This window comes from Amblyomma maculatum, chromosome 1 (assembly GCF_055883805.1).
Source record: "Amblyomma maculatum isolate TAMU_Amacu chromosome 1, ASM5588380v1, whole genome shotgun sequence".
Classification (NCBI taxonomy): Eukaryota; Metazoa; Arthropoda; class Arachnida; order Ixodida; family Ixodidae; genus Amblyomma; species Amblyomma maculatum.
The window spans coordinates 432929279-432948518 of record NC_139344.1 but is presented as its reverse complement, the minus strand read 5'-3'; the positions used below and the strand labels follow the sequence as shown (position 1 = coordinate 432948518).

General features: G+C 44.8%; 1 protein-coding gene across 1 annotated transcript in view; it reads right to left on the bottom strand.

The window, feature by feature from the left end:
- Positions 1–1651: 1651 nt before the first annotated feature.
- LOC146209416 (uncharacterized) overlaps positions 1652–19240 on the bottom strand; it is a 54569-nt gene continuing 36980 nt past the window's right edge. The window contains exons 3-5 of the mRNA XM_084587406.1: positions 15787–15884; positions 15607–15687; positions 1652–2003 (exon numbers count right to left, since the gene is read on the bottom strand). Coding sequence (XP_084443532.1) covers positions 1849–2003; positions 15607–15687; positions 15787–15884 — 334 coding nt within the window. The 3' untranslated portion in view covers positions 1652–1848. The remainder of the gene's footprint in view (positions 2004–15606; positions 15688–15786; positions 15885–19240) is intronic.

The window sequence follows — 19240 nt, the reverse complement described above, 5'->3', positions numbered from 1 at the left end:
GTCGAGGTGGTGATGTCCAGCGGCTGCGGCAGTGGCGAGAGATGTGGTCAATACGCGAGCACGTGAAACAGATCGGCCTGTCGTCAGGGGTGCGCCACTCATCAGGATTGCGGTATCGGTAGCGTGGCGTGTAGGTGTTGCGGGGCGCAGCTGTGGCGACCATGGGAGGGACGGGGCTCGAACTGTGGTGTTCCACGGTGTGGCTATAGGGGACGCCCAAGTTGGCAACCTCTTGACGAACGACGGCTTGAATGAGGGATATCGTGTCTAGGCTGCTGTCCGAGGAGGGCGAGTTGGATGCAGCAGGTGCGAGCGCTTCCAGTTCACGACGCACAATGCGGATCACATTTTCAGTGTTGTAAGGTTGCCTTAGGGTCGGCAGATCCTCGCACGTGGAGCTAGGGGCAGTGTTGGGGAGCCGATTGAAGCGACGTGCAACCCGTTTGTCTTTGGCCTGCTCGAAATGTCGACAGACCTGCACAACGGAGTCAACTATAGTACAGTCCCGATAGAGTAGAAGATTGAAGGCATCATCGGCTATGCCTTAGAGGATGTGCCCCACCTTATCAGGTTCTGTCATGCCTTTATCCACTTTTCGGCAGAGGGCCAGAACGTCTTGTATATACGCAATATAAGGCTCGGTAGATGTCTGGGCACTGTGGCGAGGTTCCTCTAGGCGGCAAGGTGACGGCCAACCGGTTTTCTGAACAGGTCACGGAGTTTTTGTTTGCAAACATCCCAGGAGGGTATATCTGCTTCATGTGTTTCGAACCACATGCGTGCCGTTTCAGTAAGGTAGAAGATATTGGGGCCAGCATCAGTGTGGCGTCCCACCTGTTTTGCTGGCTAAAATGCTCATAAAGCGAAAGCCAGTCCTCGACATCGACCTCATCTGTACCGCAGAACGGGCCAAGGTCACGAGAGTGTGCTTGACGACAGTTGGTGTTGCGGAGATAGATGAAGCCGCGTCGGTTCTCATCGTAATGGTTCGGAGGTGACGGCCACTGCGGAGATCTAGCGTCAGATTGTGTCGAATCCGCGACCTCCTCCTAGATGTTACGTGGATGTACTTAATGTAACGGCACTGCGATGGGCTGAACTTGACGCTAAGACTTCAGTAGCCGTGCAGTATTCACTCTGTCAGCGTCGTCCTCTTTCTCAACGCTTCGTCGAGCCCGCGTTCTTCGAATGCCGTCTTTTTCAGTGAGCACATCACTTTGGTCCCGCGTTTCCCGGTAACAATATCATTGTTTGTAGTTAGCTAAGCCTTTACCTGTTCAGTTTACTTTAGCAGCCACATTGTAAAGACTGATGAAGCAGTAATTATCTTCATGTTGCTCGACTTATTGTGGACATGATAAGGCATGCGTACAATAGATCTAGGTGGTATTTTAGTCACAAAATAATAATTTGCGTGAATAATTATTGAAATATATCAACACGCCCACAACGATGCCCCAGAGTGGAGAACTAGATGAACGACACCCCTGCGTTTGCCTAGGTGACAGCTGCATAGTACAGTTTTGCTTAACCGCCGGCTTCTCAGCGCGTGAATATGAATTACCGGTCCGTAAATAGATAGCCCAGTACAAAAACAAACGATCATGGTTTCACGAGTGCAAGGGTTGTCTTTTATTCTTGATGTCGAAATAATATTAGAACTGTCCGTAAATTAACACCCTCCTAAAAGAAATCGCAGTGAGGCGCCCACGTAGTGCATGGCGCAGATATTTATGGAGCCATGAGTGCAAAAGAATGGTGCAAAAAGAAGGTGACTGGGTCTCTAAAATTTGACTAGTGCTTTCTTCACATATAGAGGCTTGACGATGCTGACTTTATTGCTCCTAATTATAGCCACGCCAAGCATATTTCATCATCTGCAGACGCGTCTTGGCAGCTTTTGAATATGCTGGTGCAAACAGCGCTTTCCAATGTCTTAAATGGGCATTTTTTGTCTTTGTTATCCTGGTCTCCATGTACAAGCTTGACAAAGAGGTAGCAACCTGTAAAGTTGATAGGAAAGAATTGTCATCATCATCATCAGCATGACGATTCCCACTGCAGGGCAGAGGCCCCTCCCATGCTGCTCCAATTGAACTGGTCCTGTGCTAGCTCCATCCACTTGGCCCCTGCAAACATCTTAACCTTATCCGCCCACCTAACCTTCTGCCGCCCCTACTAGGCTCACCTTCCCTTGGAATCCAATTTGTTACTCCAAGCGACTATCGTTTATCCTCTCTTCGCACAACATGTCCGACCTATGCCCATTCCTTCTTTATTTGTTTCTGTAATGTCAGTTACTTGTGTTATTTCTCTGACCCACTCTGCATGCTTCCTATCTTTTAAATTTACTGTTATCATTTTTCGTTCCGTAGCCCCAGCGCTGTTCTCAGATGAAGTCGAATCCTTTTCTTTTACCTCCACGGTTCAGCCCCGTAGGTGAGTTAAGGGAACAAGCAACTGTTGTATACTTGCCTATTTTGCGAGATCAGTGAGCTGCTAGTCATAGCTGCCAGTCAGTTTTGTAGCTGTTATTGTATAATGACTATGCACTATTAAGTGTCATGACTCAGCGTTCTAGCGTGCTATGACTCAGCACTTCTGAGAATCATGGTTAGACACTAGTAATGGTCATGGCTTTGACTTACACAATTCATGCACTCCATAGTCATGCACTTGAGATCTCCAATATGAGTGACTGTTGACAAGTGACTATGACTCATGAATAAACTATAATCTCTCACATGACAAGACTTTGCATGACATTGCATTTATATACAACATGTTATTACATACGTATTTAGTACTGCCAATCTCAACTTAATCTGACATACCCCACATTGCAGTTTGCTTCCGTGTTTTGCAGACACGTTTTCGCAAATATAGCCAAGTATTGCTTTTTTCTTATTAGGCTTGCGATTTGGACACTTCCTCGTGTTTATGTAGCTTACAATCTGTTCAGCAATAGCTATAAGAACAATACGGTGTTTCTGTGCCTGCCCATGCCTGCATGAAATGCCCGAGTTTTTCTCTCGGTTCAACATTGTGCTTGGCGCATCATAGCCTTAGCTGCTTATGCGCCATTAAAACTAATACAGTATACAATGCAATTTTTCTCTTGTAGCTTGGTAGATTTAATAAATTGAGTTTAATCACCCCACATTCAGTAGTTGATCTGATTTTAAAAATTGATCCGACAAGTTTAGGGCATGCATTAGGAGAATTCATGCAAACAGTGATCGCGTTTTCATTGCTAGCATGCCATGTAAAAGGCAACCAAATTTATTGTTCTGCCATGACAGGTAAGGTAAGTATAGCTCATTCCAGTTCAACACTTATGATATCGCTCTTCATGCTAAATAATGAAACTATTGCATATGGTCACTTTTAAGAGCGTGAGCTCTTAATGGTTTGTTTTTTCAGGTCGCTCTTGGGTGATATGAGTGTCAAATTCAGGCGAAAAGGCAATAAAAGAGGGATCGTGTGATGAAAGTAAGGTAGCTAGCAATGTGAACAGCATTTTGGCTAAAAGGCATATCTTCCATTCCTTATATGCCGGGTGTCTCTGCTAAATATAACAAACGTATTAAAGAATATGATGGACCCTAACACAGTGAAACAAATTCAGAGCTGTTCAGAGTCGCCTTTGCGATTCTTCAGTGCTTGTTTTCATTTACCAAATTTAGTTAATTAGTACGGTCGAATTAGCTACTTTTTAACTTAATTTCTTTGAAAGAAAAGTGTCAAACGAAAGCTGTAGACCGCCTCGAAAAACGGCCTGCTCCGTGGTTTTCATCTTGCCCATTTCTATTTATAGGCCTTTCAAAACCCTGTCAGGTGGCTGGCTGTTATTTTGAACCTGTCGCTGTCGATAACCTGTCGTGTCGTGCTTGTAAAAATTGTAATAAAATGGCACATATGACAGCGCGAGGTCCCAGTCGCGGTGATCAGGTGATACACACATAGATAACATGTCCGTAAGTGTGCGGTTGAAGCGCTCGGTAAGGCCGTTGGTTCGGGGATGGTACGCGGTCACGAACCAATGCTTCGTAGCTAGACGTTTCTCGGCGAAGATCTACTTTTGTTTTAACACTTTTTCTCTCAAGGCAATGATTAAAAAATGTGTGTTAGTCTTACTATTTACTTAGCACTGGCGAACAAAAAAATACTGCAGATTAGCGTATGTGCACTGAACAGCTTTTAATTAGTTTGACTGGTATAGGTCTTACAGTATATTTTAATACCTTGATTACATTTAACGTGACACCCTGTATACGCCACTATATCGGCCGTTGAAGTGGGACCAACCCAGGACCACAATTTAGATAAAATTTGAGGTTCGCCCGTTTGATAAAGAATACTCAAACGCGCGAATATTCAACCCCATAAGAAATATTTGAGTTACAAGTTCGAACCAATCCAGAACAGGGCTTGTATTTTCATTTCGGGTATATATTGTTGCAAAACCAGTGTAACATAACTAGAGCTCGAACTTTCATTCCATCCATTTGAAACTGGTCAAAACTTTGCCGTTTTAGCTTTGTTTCATAAATACGTCCACGGCACCAATTCACCCTTGTCACATCTACAACATCCCTCGAACGTATCACATAGATTACATTATAGCTTTAGCTACGCCTGCATTTAGGACGGTACACAGGCTTTAAAGTTTCTTCACTGCCGCGAGCCATCAGCCATTGAAATGGCCTTCCGAACTATATCGCTCTGCCACGTAATCATCATACCTTTCGCAAACAACACTTCAAACACTTCATTAATAACAGTGTGGGAATACACATACCCCTCGCCCGCACGGCGCGGCGAACAAGCTTCCCCTGTGACCCGAGCTAGCGGCTTGGTGTTTTGGCCATGAGTGAAACTGAAAGTGTGGTTCGCCGAACTAGTCATTCTCAAAAAGATCCTGCGCTACTCGTCAAGCTACTGCCTGTAGCCGAGTCATTCAAGGAATATTCTGGGCCACTCGACCAGGCTACTCCCTGTAGCCGAGTCATTCTCAAGAAAATCTTGGGCTACTCATCAAGCTACTGTCTGTAGCTGACTCTTCTCCTTATGCCCACTCAGGGAAGCCGATCAGCTGGCCCAGCTCACGGTAAAGTGCACGTTTGAGTACGTCCAGCCATAATCGCAAATGCGGTAAGTCCGTTTTGCCAGTTGGCTCAAATACGCGCAGTCGGAATGGCGGAGAAGCGGGTGAGAATGCTGCAGGAGCTCGCTGATCACAGGTTCAAAGTTCAGCAGCTCAGGAGAGTAGAGAGCCAAGATAGACTCGCATTCGGCAGGTGAGTTCACGAGCCGCCAGATGCTATTCGAAAAGGGAGTGTGAAAATATGGTCGCTGGTGTATCGTATCGAACGTGGCACGAGCCACGCGTTGATAAAGCGCGTGGCATCAACAAAGGGCGTTCCACGCACACGAAGCACACCCTCTCACAATTGCGGTATATAAGCGATTGGTGAATAAACCTGCATCAGGTTGTTCCCCTTGCTCACGGCCTGCCATGTCCTGTCTGCGTTCCTCGACGATATATGGTGTCAGAAGTGGCATAGCAGTGGATGTCTTGTCTTGGTAAACCGAAGATTTTCATTGCAATGGACGTCCTGAAGCCACCGGGTGCGCTGAGGACAGATGGAGAAATTGCGAAGAACTGACAGGTGTTCAAACAAAGATTTGATTTCTTCTTGACTGCATCAGAAACTTCTGACAAGCCGCGCACGGAATCCCCGAAGACAGCGCTTCTGAGGAGTGTTGCGGGCGACGAAGCCATCGAGATAGTCAACACGTTCAGCTTCGACGAGAAGGAAAGCAAGAGCAACTACGCAACCGTCGTGCAAAAATTTGACGCATACTGCTCAGCGCAGCTGAACGAGGCACACGGACGTAACATCGTCCGCACGAGAGTCCAGGCCCCTGGGGAGTACTTCGAACCATTTCTTCGAGACATGAAGAAGCAGGCAAGTGTATGCAATTTCGGTTCCCAGAGGGATTCAATAATTAGGGACCAGGTCGTTTATGGCATCCCCGACCAGAAAGTTCCAAAAACGTTCCCGCAGGACCACCACCTAACGTTACAGAAGGCTTAGCAAGCGGCTAAATCAGCGGAAGTAGCAGCGACCCAACAGAAAGTGTGGGCACGGCAAGAACACCAGATGGATGTTGTGCGGAAGAAAAATCTAGGCCGTCAAGGCGAGGCACCACCCTGGCTTTACAAATGTGGCAGGTGTGGACGCAGCCATGGGCCAAGGCGCTGTTTTGCAGATAGAAAAATATGCAGGAAATGTCAAAGGCCGAACTATTTTGATACCTTCTGCAAACCTTTTGCTGATGTAGACAAGCTACAGGGCTGAGGATAACTTCGACATTCTCGACATGTCGTCGAGAAGCACGACAAACGAAAGTGACTGGACAGTACGAGCCCGAATCTGCATCACGGCTCTTGAATTCAAAGTCGATACAGGAGCACAAGCATACCTGCTGCCCTTAGGATGATATCAGAAAATTCACCCGAAGCTACTCCTGAACCCAAGCAGTGCTGTGCGGCGTGCCTACGGCGGACGCGTGATCAAACATGCTGGTGCCGTTCGAACGGAGGTAGCACTTGGCGACCGGTGTGCGTTCCTTGACTTCTCGGTCGTACGCAAGGCCTGTCATGCCATCTTAGCCCTACAAGCCAGCGAAAGTCTTGGACTTCTATCGCGCGTACATACGGTATACTAAAACCGTTCTGAAGAAATTGCCAAACAGTTTCACCATCTGTTCACAGGAACGGGCTGCGTTCAAAGAGCCTACTGAATGGTTCTGCGTGACGACGCCACACCAACAGTACACACAGCCCGACGTGTGCTACTCGCGCTCCAAGAACCCCTCCGAGAAGAGCTGAATCGCATTGAACGCGCAGGGATCATAGCCAAAGTCACTGAGCCCACGGATTGGGTAAGTTCCTTGGTTATTGTCCGTAAGAAGAAGAGAACTCAAGTACCGACATTCTAGTGGAAATTAAGAAGAAGAAATGGAGATGGGCAGGACATGTAGTGCGAAGAGAGGATAACCGATGGTCGCTTAGGGTAACAAACTGGATTCCAAGGGAAGGAAAGCGTAGCAGGGGGCGGCACAAAGTTAGGTGGGCGAATGAGATTAAGAAGTTCGCAGGGGTCAAGTGGATGCAGCTAGCACAGAACCGGGTTAAGTGGAGAAATATGGGAGAGGCCTTCGCCCTGCAGTGGGTATAGTCAGGCTGATGATGATGATGATGATGATGATGTCCGTAAGAAAGATGGGAAATTACGGCTGTGCATGGATCCCAGGAATATCATGAAGAGAGAAAGAGAAAAAGGCAAATCCTCAAATCATTGCATCAAGACAGAACCATACACGACGCCTCGCCGGGAGGACGTAGAAGCAGAGTTGTCAGGTGCAACAGTGTTCACGATCCTTGATGCAATTTCTGGCTGCCACCAAATTCCATTGGTGATGCAACATCTCGAATCTGCACCTTTTCCACGCCATTTAGCCGCTACAAATTTTTACGCTTACCCTTCGGGATATCATCCGCGTCTGAAGTGTTCCAAAAAACACCGAATGAAATTGTTAAGGGCCTTCCAGGTGTCAGTGTACGTTGATGACGTACTGGTATGGGGGTCATCACGGCAAGAACATGACATGCGCCTGAAGTCGGTGCTGCTAGCGGCAGAACGAGCAGGGCTGACATTTAATCCAGATAAGTGTTGTGTTGGTGTAGACAAGATCGAGTTTTTGGATGACGTCTTCGGTAAGGAAGGCATCAGGCCTAGCCCCTCACTGATAAAGTGCATGCTGCATATGCCAGAACCGACAGACAAGCAGGCAGTTCAAATAATGCTTGGCGTCGTCAATTACTTCAGCCAATTCATGCCGTCATTAGCGCAGAGGACAACGCACCTCAGAAGTCTTATCAAGCAAAATGCTGTCTTTAACTGCACGTAAATCATGCGCAAGAATGGAAACAGCTATGCGACAGTCTAAGTAAAGAGCCTCTACTAGCCGTGTTCGACCCGACAAAAGCAACTAAAGTGTCCTGTGGCGCGTCAGAAATTGGAATCGGCGCCGCGCTGTTGCAGGAACATGGTAATGCAAGGTTGCGTACGCTTCACGTGCCCTTACGGAGCCTTAGGAGTGTTACTTGCAAATTTAGAAGGAGGCAATGGCTGAGGTATAGGGTTGGGAAAAGTTCGATCACTTAGTATACGGTCGTGGGTGGATTGCTGATACAGATCACCATCCCTTGATAGCTATATCGCAGAAGGCTATCGGGGACATGCCCCCGAGGTTACAGCGGGCCTTCCTGAGCCACCTTCGCTATGGCGTACAACTGAAATTCATTCCAGGGAAAGAACTTCTGCTGGCTGACATGCTGTCGCGGGCAACAACCGGGTCAAGCACAATCAACGACGTAAACGACGACGTGGAAGTACACGCAGCAAGCGTTGTTTCTTCCCTCATCACCGACAATACCTCTAGGAAATTAGCCGAAGAAACCAACCACGAAGGTTAACTAAAACAAGTGCTTTCAAACTTAGAGGCAGGAAGAACGCTTACAGGCCGATGGAAGTCACTTGATGGACAGCTTTCCCAAGTGCAGGGAGTCTTGTTAAAGGGTGCGAAGTGATAATTCCAAAGACCGTGAGAACATAAATGCTGGAAAGAATTCATCAGGGACACCTGGGCGTCCACAAATGCAAAGAAAGGGCAAGACACCTCGTATTCTGGCCAGGCATGAACTCGGACATAGCAGCTTTCGCTCAGGCATGCTCTGTATGCAAGATGTAGGCCGACCAACAGCTTCCAGAACTCTTGGTGTTGCGCCCAACGCCTGAAGACCCATGGTATCGTTTCGGTATTGACATCTTTCAGCATGGTGTACGGGCATACCTGTGCGTGTACGGCGCTTTAACTTTCCGGAACTTGAGTTGCGCAAGGACACGTCCTCAAAAGCCGTCGTTGAAGGAACAAGTGCGATTCTTGCTAGGTATGGTATACCAGTTGTAGTCTGCTCGGACAGCGGCCCACAATTCGCAAAGCCACGATTTTGCATCTTTTGCCCGCACTTACGATTTCATCCATATAACTTCCCGTCCGACTTACCCCCAATCCAAAATCTGGCAGAAAAGGGGGTTCAAGTAGTCAAACTAATTTTAAAGAAAACTAGTGCATTGAACCAAGACGCTTGGCTGGGTCTCCTTGCCTATAGATCTATAGCTTAGGAATCCGGGTTGTCACCTGATGAAATGCTACAAGGGAGGAGATTGCGAAAAACATCGCCTGATGCGCGGCCGCTCCCGGTTCGCAATGTGCAGAAGCGTCGAGAGACAAGTCGTTCTAGCCGACAACTTCCACCATTCAACTCTGGAAACATTGTTCGCAAGAAAGAGACATTGGCCACCAAAGCACAGGTCCTTCACACCTCAAGGTTTCCTAGATCTTACGAAGTCATTACAGAAGACGAAACGATCCTACGGCACAATCGAAGGCACCTACTGAAAACAAAGGAGGTTTTTCGAAGAAGCTCTTGGGACATCGGTTCCGATGCCAGCCAGGAAGGTGATCAAAGTTCTACTTCAGCACCCTGCAGCCACAATGCCGCAGCGCTTCCGATTTCCTGAAAACAGGCATATCACAGACAACGCTCCTGTCAGCGTCCCCCAGCATAATAAACCTTCACCTGCTCCAAGAAGGTAATCGCGACCACGAAGGCCGCAACAGAGGTTGACTTATGACCGGAACTTTGAACAATTGCCATAGCCTATGCTCCGAACAGTTTGGGTCCCTTCTACAGTGTGATGTGTATGATTTCATTAGTAAACAAGGGATAATGTATCGCATCGAACGTGGCTCGAGCCACGTGTCGATAAAGCCCATGACATCATCAAGGTGCGTTCCACGCACAGGAAGCAAGCCCTCTCCTAGTTGCGGTATATAAGCGATGGATGAATAAACCTGCGTCTGGTTAGTTCCCCTTGCTCACGGCCTGCCATGTCCTGTCTGCATTCCTGAAAGATACAGCTGGTTCGATGTCGCTAGAAACGGTGGTACACCAAATTTGACGAAGGAACTTACATCGGGGAACGCTCTGTTGTGGACGCCTTCTTTCCGCGCTCCTCTCATCTAGACAGATAGCCTCGGCAGCGGAGAGATAGACGACGTTGCGACGCGGAAGCGCGCGGATGCTGGAAATGCTGAGGAAGAACGTTGGGAGCTCCCAATAAACAGCTTGGCCCGCTGGGTGTGGCTTCATTTGTCGATCTTTGCGGCCATGGCTGCTGCCCGAGAGCAGAGCGCGGGAATCTTGAGAGCCCCCACAGCAATTAGCATTTGTACAGCCGTTATTGCTAGAGCTTTGTTTTCATGTACTTGTGGCAATTGTCGCGTTGAACGCGGTTTCCTTCTTTTACGCTTGTGGATATTTCTTGTATTTTACGAAATAATTTTTCCACGACTCATAGTTCCCTTATATTTTATATACATATTTTAATACTAATTTGTTACCTGCACACTTATTTGGTTCTTGTTCGTTTATGCACAACATTTATTAAGATTTTGTTTTAATATCCATTTTTGTATTTGCCCCTTTTCAGATTTTCTCTCTTGAGGTCTGTAAGGTATTTTTAAGCACATAAATAAATAAAAAGAGTCTACAGTTTCAATGAATAAAATTGCTAATTGGTATTAACTCTTAAGTATGTGTCTCACTGACTGCCTTTATGTCTTGAAACCCTGAATATAGTGATTCTGTAGGCGGGTAATATAGCCGAACTGTTTGTCTCCTAGGCCGTCATATGGGTTCACAAAATATGTCTGATTGAGGTGGACACATTTACATAATGTAATTGCTTATGTAACGAATAAATATCATGGTTATAACGGATATATGTAAGTCTGAATATTAGTATCAAATCGAAATATTGGATGGCGCTGCTGGTGCATTGGAAATACAGAAACGCACCTTAGGGATCTCGAAGCCCAGGTTAAAGGTGGGAAGGTTGTAATAGACAGGGTAGAGAACACAAAGGTGGTGGCGTAGAAGTGTGGATTAGACATGGACTTACGTGGCAGCGAGTGAACAAATTATGTGTGGAACATGTATGGGTTAAATGCAACATGTCTTAAGGAAGTTCTCTTAGGAGTAGGGTACTTGTGGACAGTAATCAACAGCAGGCCGGGAAACGAAGCTTTGATGAAGTATCTTTTGGAAGAAATCAGGCTTTTGCGAGGAAAGGGGTGGTACTCTTATTAGGAGATACGAAGTCTCGTATAGGAGGATTGGATGGATTGTAGACTGCTCCGGAAAAATGAGGTTGACAATGTGTGAGCAGCACGACCTTATTGTAAACAGAGAATGAAAATTTTCTTATGTAATCACGCGAAGACGTGGCGTTTCCTACTCCAGAATTGACTAATGCATAATGACGGGAGCTTTATCTGAAAGACTAGATGGGATAAAATTGCACGAGAAAGGCATAGACATTATAGGGAGCGAACATAAGTGATTAATGGAAAGGTTTGGGTATAGCGGGAAGGATAACGCTGAACCGCGGAAACATGACGCACAAAGCGGATTTCGGTATATGAACGACAAACATTCTATGGCCATATCAAAAGAGGTAGAGAAGCGCATAAAAAGGTTCAAATCTATCATGGACGATATAATGCAGTGATATAAGCAATTCACATGCAAATAAATTTAGTACGAAAGACAAAAATCAGTGGAGGGGAAAGAAGAAACCAAAATGCTCGTGGGACGTAAATGTTAAAGAGGCAACAACAAGCCACCAAGCAGCTTCCAGGCCTCCCCCCGCCCCCCCCCCCCCCATTGTAAAGCTACAAAAATAAAACACACCATTGCCTTACATTCAACAGAAACGACACAGATACAAAAACAAAGCAACCATGCCCATTCTTTGGTAGATAGAAAATTATTGGTACAACCAACAGGTGGATGGCAAATATAAAAAAAAATATCAATAATCAGGCACCTAGAAAGCTCTGGAACCATCTGAAGGCATTTGGCAAGAAATCAGGAGACGCGCCGCCATATAAAAGAAAAGGACGATAATTAGGGGTTTGATTTTCTTTTTTTTTTTAGAATTCGGCTGAATTTTTCGGTGTTAATTAGCAAACAGAACTTCCAGTTTTGTTTCGGTTAATACTATTATCTGCTGAAAAAGTATTGATTTTTTTCGGTGAGATAGCAAGAATCGGTGTACAGTTAAAAGGGGCGTAGTGTTCATTTTGGTTTTTCTTTCTCGTGTATTGTTTTATGCACTTTCATTTAATGTACAGTTGGTCATATATACAGCTAAGGTCCTATAACAAAACATTATTGCTTTGATGAAATTAGCGCTATGATAAAACGCATATGTAATACAAATTCACACGTTAGATAAACAAGTAACTGAAATATTATGTATATCATCAAAGTTTTGCATAAACTAGACACTTAAACAAATGTGCTTCTCTGAAATTGTGTCTGAGAAGTGTAACGTGGAAATTAACAGGCGGGCTTTGGTCTTCGCGATTTTCTGGAAGCAGTTGTACTGCAGATGCTCTGGTCTGCCCCTCGCCCCTCGAAGTGCCTGCCTTGCCCCAGGCTCCCCTCCTCGGACACTTGACATGTTTATGACGGTCGCGAAGCACGGCTGTGCTATTTCCTCATTCTTGACGCCGTGAGCAATGCCTCAAAACCCTCACCCCTGTACTTAAACCAACGATCCCACTGTCTCAAATATGCCCCTGGATTCAACACTTTTGAAATATTCTTCTTCATCGAGAGTTCGCAGGTTGGCATAAAAAAGTTCGGGCCTTTTTCGATTTAATCCGAACCTGTTAAGATGCTTCCGGCGTACTTTTATGGGAGATTTTCGGTTTAAACCGAAAAATTCAATCCCTAACAATAATGTACTGAAAAATAAGGAGGCCATGTAATGCATTTGCGAACAGCTAAAAGAGACTATCAAAGAGTGTGACGACAACAGGGTTATTAACCTTTATGCCGGTAATTATAAACAGGAAGGGTTTAACATCGACACTGACAAATCCGTGTAGGAAGGAGCGGATATGAAGGTGCCTTTGCATACAGCAACAGGATTGTCCGACATGCCAGTGAGACTAATTGCAGGGCTTCGTAACGAAACAAACAAGACCCTGCATTCTGCTCTAAGTTACGCAATGAAGAATAAAGATACCCCAGCATGCTACCGAGAGAGTAGAATGAGCCTTCTATACAAAGTAAACGGTGAAAAAGATCGTATCAGGTCTTATAGGCCATTAACAGTGACATCCATATAGTATAGGATAACAATGCAGGGAGTCAAAGATCAATTTCAAAGGTGGACTGAGGAGGTAGAAGTACTAGAAGAACTACGGAACGTCTTCATGCATGTCGTAGACTAGACGATAATTTGTTTGCAGTCACACAATGCATTGGAATGGTGGCAATTGAAGGACAACAATAGGTGGAGTGAATAGAAATCAAGGGGACTTACGATATTCGAAACCACGCCCTGATGTGGCAAATTCAGGCAATAAAGGGTGTGGGCAAGGAAACGAAAAGAATAAGAAAGGAGATATACAAGTAAAATAATGTAGCAGTGGAGTAGCAAGCCTAGAGTTATGCAAAGAGTGCTGCGGTTAAAAGGGGACTTCGGTAGTCATCTCCTTAAAATTAGGATCTACATCAGATGGATAGACCGAAAACTCGAATTGAACGGATTAGTGTCATGGCAGAAGTGGCCGGGGTAAATTGAAAACTAGCTGCATACTCTGATTTATCTGTGCAAATGATATTGTTCTTCTAGCGGATGGCCAGAAAAGACTCCGTGACTTGGCAGATAGTTGTGGAAGTGTGCCAGATGATCTGGCATTACGATTTAGCGCAGCAATATCAGGAGTCATGGTGTTTAGTGATGAGCCCGGCACAATCACGTTACTAAACTTAGAGTTATTTAGAGTTTAGAGTTATTTCGAGCGTACAAGTACCTTGATATTTGGTTCAAGGAAGGCACAGATTACTAGCGATGTCACAGAGAAGAAATTGTAAAGAATGCAAGCTGTCACAAAAAATGGCGGCTCTGGGGATATAAGAAACGTGAAGTTGTTTGCGGAATCTCGAAAGGCGCATTAGTACCAGGCTTGACGTTTGCAAATGCTGTGCTGTGCTTCGCATCTGGCACAACTTTGGCGCTTGAAATAAAGCAGGGGACAGTCGGCACAATTGCTTTGGGGCACATGGAGCAACTACTAATGAGCAAGTTAATACGATATGGGATGGCCGTCGTTCAAAGCGCGGGAGGTGAAAGGTAAGGTGCACTATGAGCAACAGTTGCGGCAATTTAGTGAGAAGAGCTGGGCGGCAAAGATATTCAGGTATCTATACCGCTGCGGTATTGATACGAAGTGGAGGAAAAAAACGAGATGGGTTGCAAATGCAAATGTCATAGAGAAGAGAACGATAAAAAAAACGACTTCACACAAAAAGTAAAATCCTCTGAAAATTACCTTTGGCAAAAAGGAATGCTGGACAAACCAACGATAGAGCTTTACAGTGTAGGTAAGACAAACATGTACAAAGGTAGGGATTTACGTTAGGGCTGGGTAATAGAGGACGAAATCTATAGGCAATACGTTCACAGTACAAATGGCATTTTCTGCTGCTGCACGCAAAGCAGGAAAATGATTGAATATACTATTGTGGAATTTAGGGCACTTCAACCAGCAATGCACCACGGTGACGCAGGGATTCGAGAAGCACTATGGTTTCGGGACATCCATGGCAGGCTAAATTATCAAACAGTGGTAGCAAGAGGCGACTTGATGATTGCTCGAAAATATCAAGGGAGTAGTCTTAGAATGGTGCAGAGGGAATAATTATTGACCCGTAAAATATTCAACCTTCGACGTATTACGAGCTAGATGGCACTTCTCAACATGCACTTAAAAAGGGGACGCTAGTAATTAGGTATCTGTATACTAATATTTTACCTTTGAAGCTTAATGTTTGACGTAGTGTGAAATGGCCTGAAATGTTCCAGGGGATAAAATTGTTAATTGATATTAACCTTACAATACCCTAAAATATGTGCGGTACTGGCAATGAGCCCCTTCCCGCCCCAAACGGTGTATTCTGAGGAGATTCAAACGGCCAGTATGGCCGAACCATTTTTCGCACGGGGTTCGAGTTAGTATCATACGATCTGCCGCGTTTTGATGCCCATGTTCATGAAACTTAATAACTAATATAATGATGAGATATACCAGATATAGCAAAGGTTCCTGTAATTAGTAGTGCAAAATCGATGAAATAGATGGCTTTGCTGGTATCTACCGCAGCTAACGCTGTTTAGCCTGTTTACATAACGCTATCTCTCCTCTGTGTTCACTCACTAGACATTGACGCTAATGGATCAATTTAAGTGATTCTACGCCAGAGATAAGATTTTATGGCTGAATAAGAGGCAGATATTTTTCCAAACGGTGCACTTTAGTTCCATAATATTCAAATTTCTCAAGCAGTGGTTCAAGAACAAGAATGGTGAATTTTTTAAAAAATACTCTCACCTCCGTGTGATGCGTACGTCGATTTCAGAACGAAGCAGTTTTCTTCTGAATCAAAGTACAAAAGCCGATATGTCTCACTGCCTGCCAAGAGTAATCAAAAACATAGAAGGATTGATTTGAATGCTCAAGAGCAAATCTAGCGTGATATAATACAAAAAAGTAATGTTAAAGGTTTTTCACCGAGAAAACTGTTCCTATCCGTAGATTGGAACGTAATAACGTCCATAGCTTGTGGTCCTGGGAAAGAAGAGACGTCTGCGGAGTAAATGTGAGTCTCCCTGTTGTAAAGAGAATGAAATACATGTGCACTGTTTTGAGACATATCAGGGCATTTATTTAAGTATAAGGGATCAACTATTTCAAATTAGCAGCTTGAGGGGCTAGTTGGTGCTACATAATACCCAGAAATGTGGCGCAACAAACACAAACACTCTTCGCTCGTGTTTGGGTTTGTTGCGCCACATTTCTGGGGATCAACTATTGTTGGCCGTTCTATATCAAAGTTTTGATAGATAGTTGCATGGAGCATACTGCTCTGGTCAGTGTAATGAGCAGGCTTTCACACTTGCATTAATTTCCCAATATCACTTAGGTTATGCGGTCATCACTTTTAAATGCTTCTTTATGTAATCGAACATTTTCAGTATCGTCGAAAAATAAGCAATTTTACATGAAGCGGCATGTCAGAGCACACTGCAATTATAGAAGGTGGCTGCGGTTGCATATTGCGCTACATATTTTAACTCGGACTGTTTCTTTGGCCACGCATTTCAAAGCGCTCTCTTAGTGATGTTTCATCTACGTGTTTCGAGCTGCGACTTTTCGCTAATGTTACAAAAAGCTATTGAACCCAGCGGCGTGTCTAGTAGGCGACGCCAGTGAAGACGTTAAATGACCGTGCTTCTGGTAGAGCAGGCGGCAGTGAAAAGAAAGCCCTATATTAATTTGTCCTTTACGGGGGGATTGTTCTCCAAAGTCTGGGAGTGCATAGGCCGTTCTGCCAGCTAGGCCCTCTTTAGCATTCAAATCCGTAAAGCAGTGCGAGCTCGCTAGTACTACCTGCCTCTACTCTAGGCAACGCTTCCTCAATATAAGCCTGCTTTGCTTCAGTGCCAGGCTGAATGAAAAATATTGGAGAGCTCTTCACATTGGAGGTCAGAAACTATCATAGCTTCCTGGACATATTACATAATATTTTTGTAACTTTGGATAGATGCCACCCTGGGGGTCCGGGAGTTTGTGTCCGCGGCAAGCTTTCTGTTTCTTAGTTCAAAGCACAAATTCACCGGTGTGTGCAGCTTTATGTGGTTTGTTCTAGGCGTGATTCCGTCCTAAGCCGTTATGTATGTGGTTCATAAAGTTTTGTCTACCAAAGGTGCACATGCAGTTATGTACATAATCTGTCAGGCTTCTTAATCTAATAATCTCTTCTCGGAAAGTTATGTACAAATATTGGGAGTTAAAAAGGAATGTTGTCTTATGCTTGTTCGGTCTCACATTCTGATTATTATGGGCACTGGTTTCTCTTATTCGGTTTTATATCTTCCAGTTATATTGAAGTGTTCCTGTAATATTCGAAGTTGTTCTCCAGAATCGTTGCTGGAGTGGCATCTAGCGTTTGTGAAAAACTTTGTATTTCGTGCATACTTCTTATGAAATAGGTATGACAGTAAACAGCGCTCTTGAGCGTTCATGAACTTGCAGCTTTCCTCTGGTTATCTTGGTGTCTCAAGTGTCTACCCTGCGTTTTATAAGGCTTCCCATCTGGCCACTGATTTTTGCAGACTGTTTCTACAGAAAAAGACGACAGTGTCTCCGTAACACACACGTCACAAAACAATCCCTAGCCGTGCTTCATTCGTTTAGGCGAGATGCATGTTAACAAATAATTATTTTGTGTCGTCCCCTGTTTTGTTAAATATTTTATTCTTTGCATATCTGGTTGTAATCTATACTTGGTGGCCAGAAGGTACATATTTAGCTCATCATACCAGTTCAGCCTCCATCTTTTCTTCGTAAATATCCAAAGAATGTTAAAGATCTAGGTGAAGCTTTGCGGGTTTCTTAAACGTTAACTTTCATTCCGGTACTTTTGGTGTCCAAATGACGAGTTGTCGTACAAGGTATATTTCTATTTGACAAACGTTAAATGATCAGTATAGAAAAAAATTTCTGCTTGTGTAATGTTACGTATTTCAATTTTAAGGGGCTTATTATATACTCGTCAAGCTCGCAAATATCCCTGGAGGAGCCTGTATCTGTCCGTTGCCTAATGTTGTCAGTACACACGGTCTATTTATTGCCCTGTAATTCCTATCCTGTCCACGCCGAAGGGTTATTGCAGCATTGAATAGTATACACGGACGAGATGTTATCACCCTGTTGTTTTCCTTCGCTAAGGAACACTTCGTCAGACATGAACTTCCCACATTAATCGTCGCCATGCGAGCCGCAATTAAGGTGCACATGGCTTTCTCCACACAGGTTGTCTTCCGCAGGCTGATCTGTATGTCTAGGTGGCTGAGTTTATCAGGTGCTTTCTTGCGCCCACCTGATATTTCTTGTTTCCTTAACTCTTACGGTGTGATCGAAGATGCTTTCTGAGCGGAAGTATGGTGTCCTTAGTGTACAGACGGCTTCTAAAGCCGACATCCTGTAAGGAAATATTTCTGCTTCCGCGGAGAAACATTATAGCTTGCTATTTTCTACAAAGGCTGTAACACTTTCCTACGCAGAATGAGTTTGAAATTGCCTCAGCTTCCAAGGTTTGATCGTTTTTCGGCTTCTGAAATTTCTATTTGCCCTTGTGTATCCATTCAAGTGGGAGGCTGCCTAGCTCTCAGTGCCCGATTGAACCCGCTCAAACAAGAGATGTGGGAGAGGGCGACCGCTCGTAAAGGGGGAATCGCGGAAAACAAAGCCAATGTGCTGTCTTCTTTGCAAAAGTGACTGACATCGAGGGTTGCTAAATACATGAAAAAGGAGAAGAGTCTAACCTGGCGCATAACATGAACAGCAGAAGGGCGAGGAGGCAACACCGGAAATTGCCTGCAGCGAAAGGGATTAACCAACTTTGTGACCCGCTTTTACGGCAAATTATCTACCGGCGCTGGTTTGTTATCGCCGACTGCGATTACAAAATTTCTATCATACCTCATCACAACCGTATATCACAGTGAAAAATGGTCGTCACGTTACTCGTGGAATTCCAAGAGGTATGGCGTATAAAACGAAGATAGTAAAGCGGTAACATGGAGCAGGCGCAATACTCCAACAGAGAAATGTCACAGCTGTGAGTGTTCATGGTCATCCTTCCAAACGCGAAAATTTTGAGTGCGGCGAAGCATATCAGTCGCCATCTACATATTGTCTTTCTCCTGCAAAAACGATGCATGGCGCTACTGTTTATTTGCAAGGGAAGTGAATTATTTAGAGCGTAGCCCCTTGGGAAGGCTATCGGCTTTATACTAAGTGTGTTTGACAAGTACGGAGTTAATGCGAAGGAATTCATGAAGAGTTCAGTGAGTAAACTGTTCCCCTTTGAGCAGTTTCAGCCTGAACACGTGCTTTATTTAGGAAGTAATTTTTGTCGATGGTGTGTGTATTGGGTAAAAACTCATCTGTTGTTTTGAGC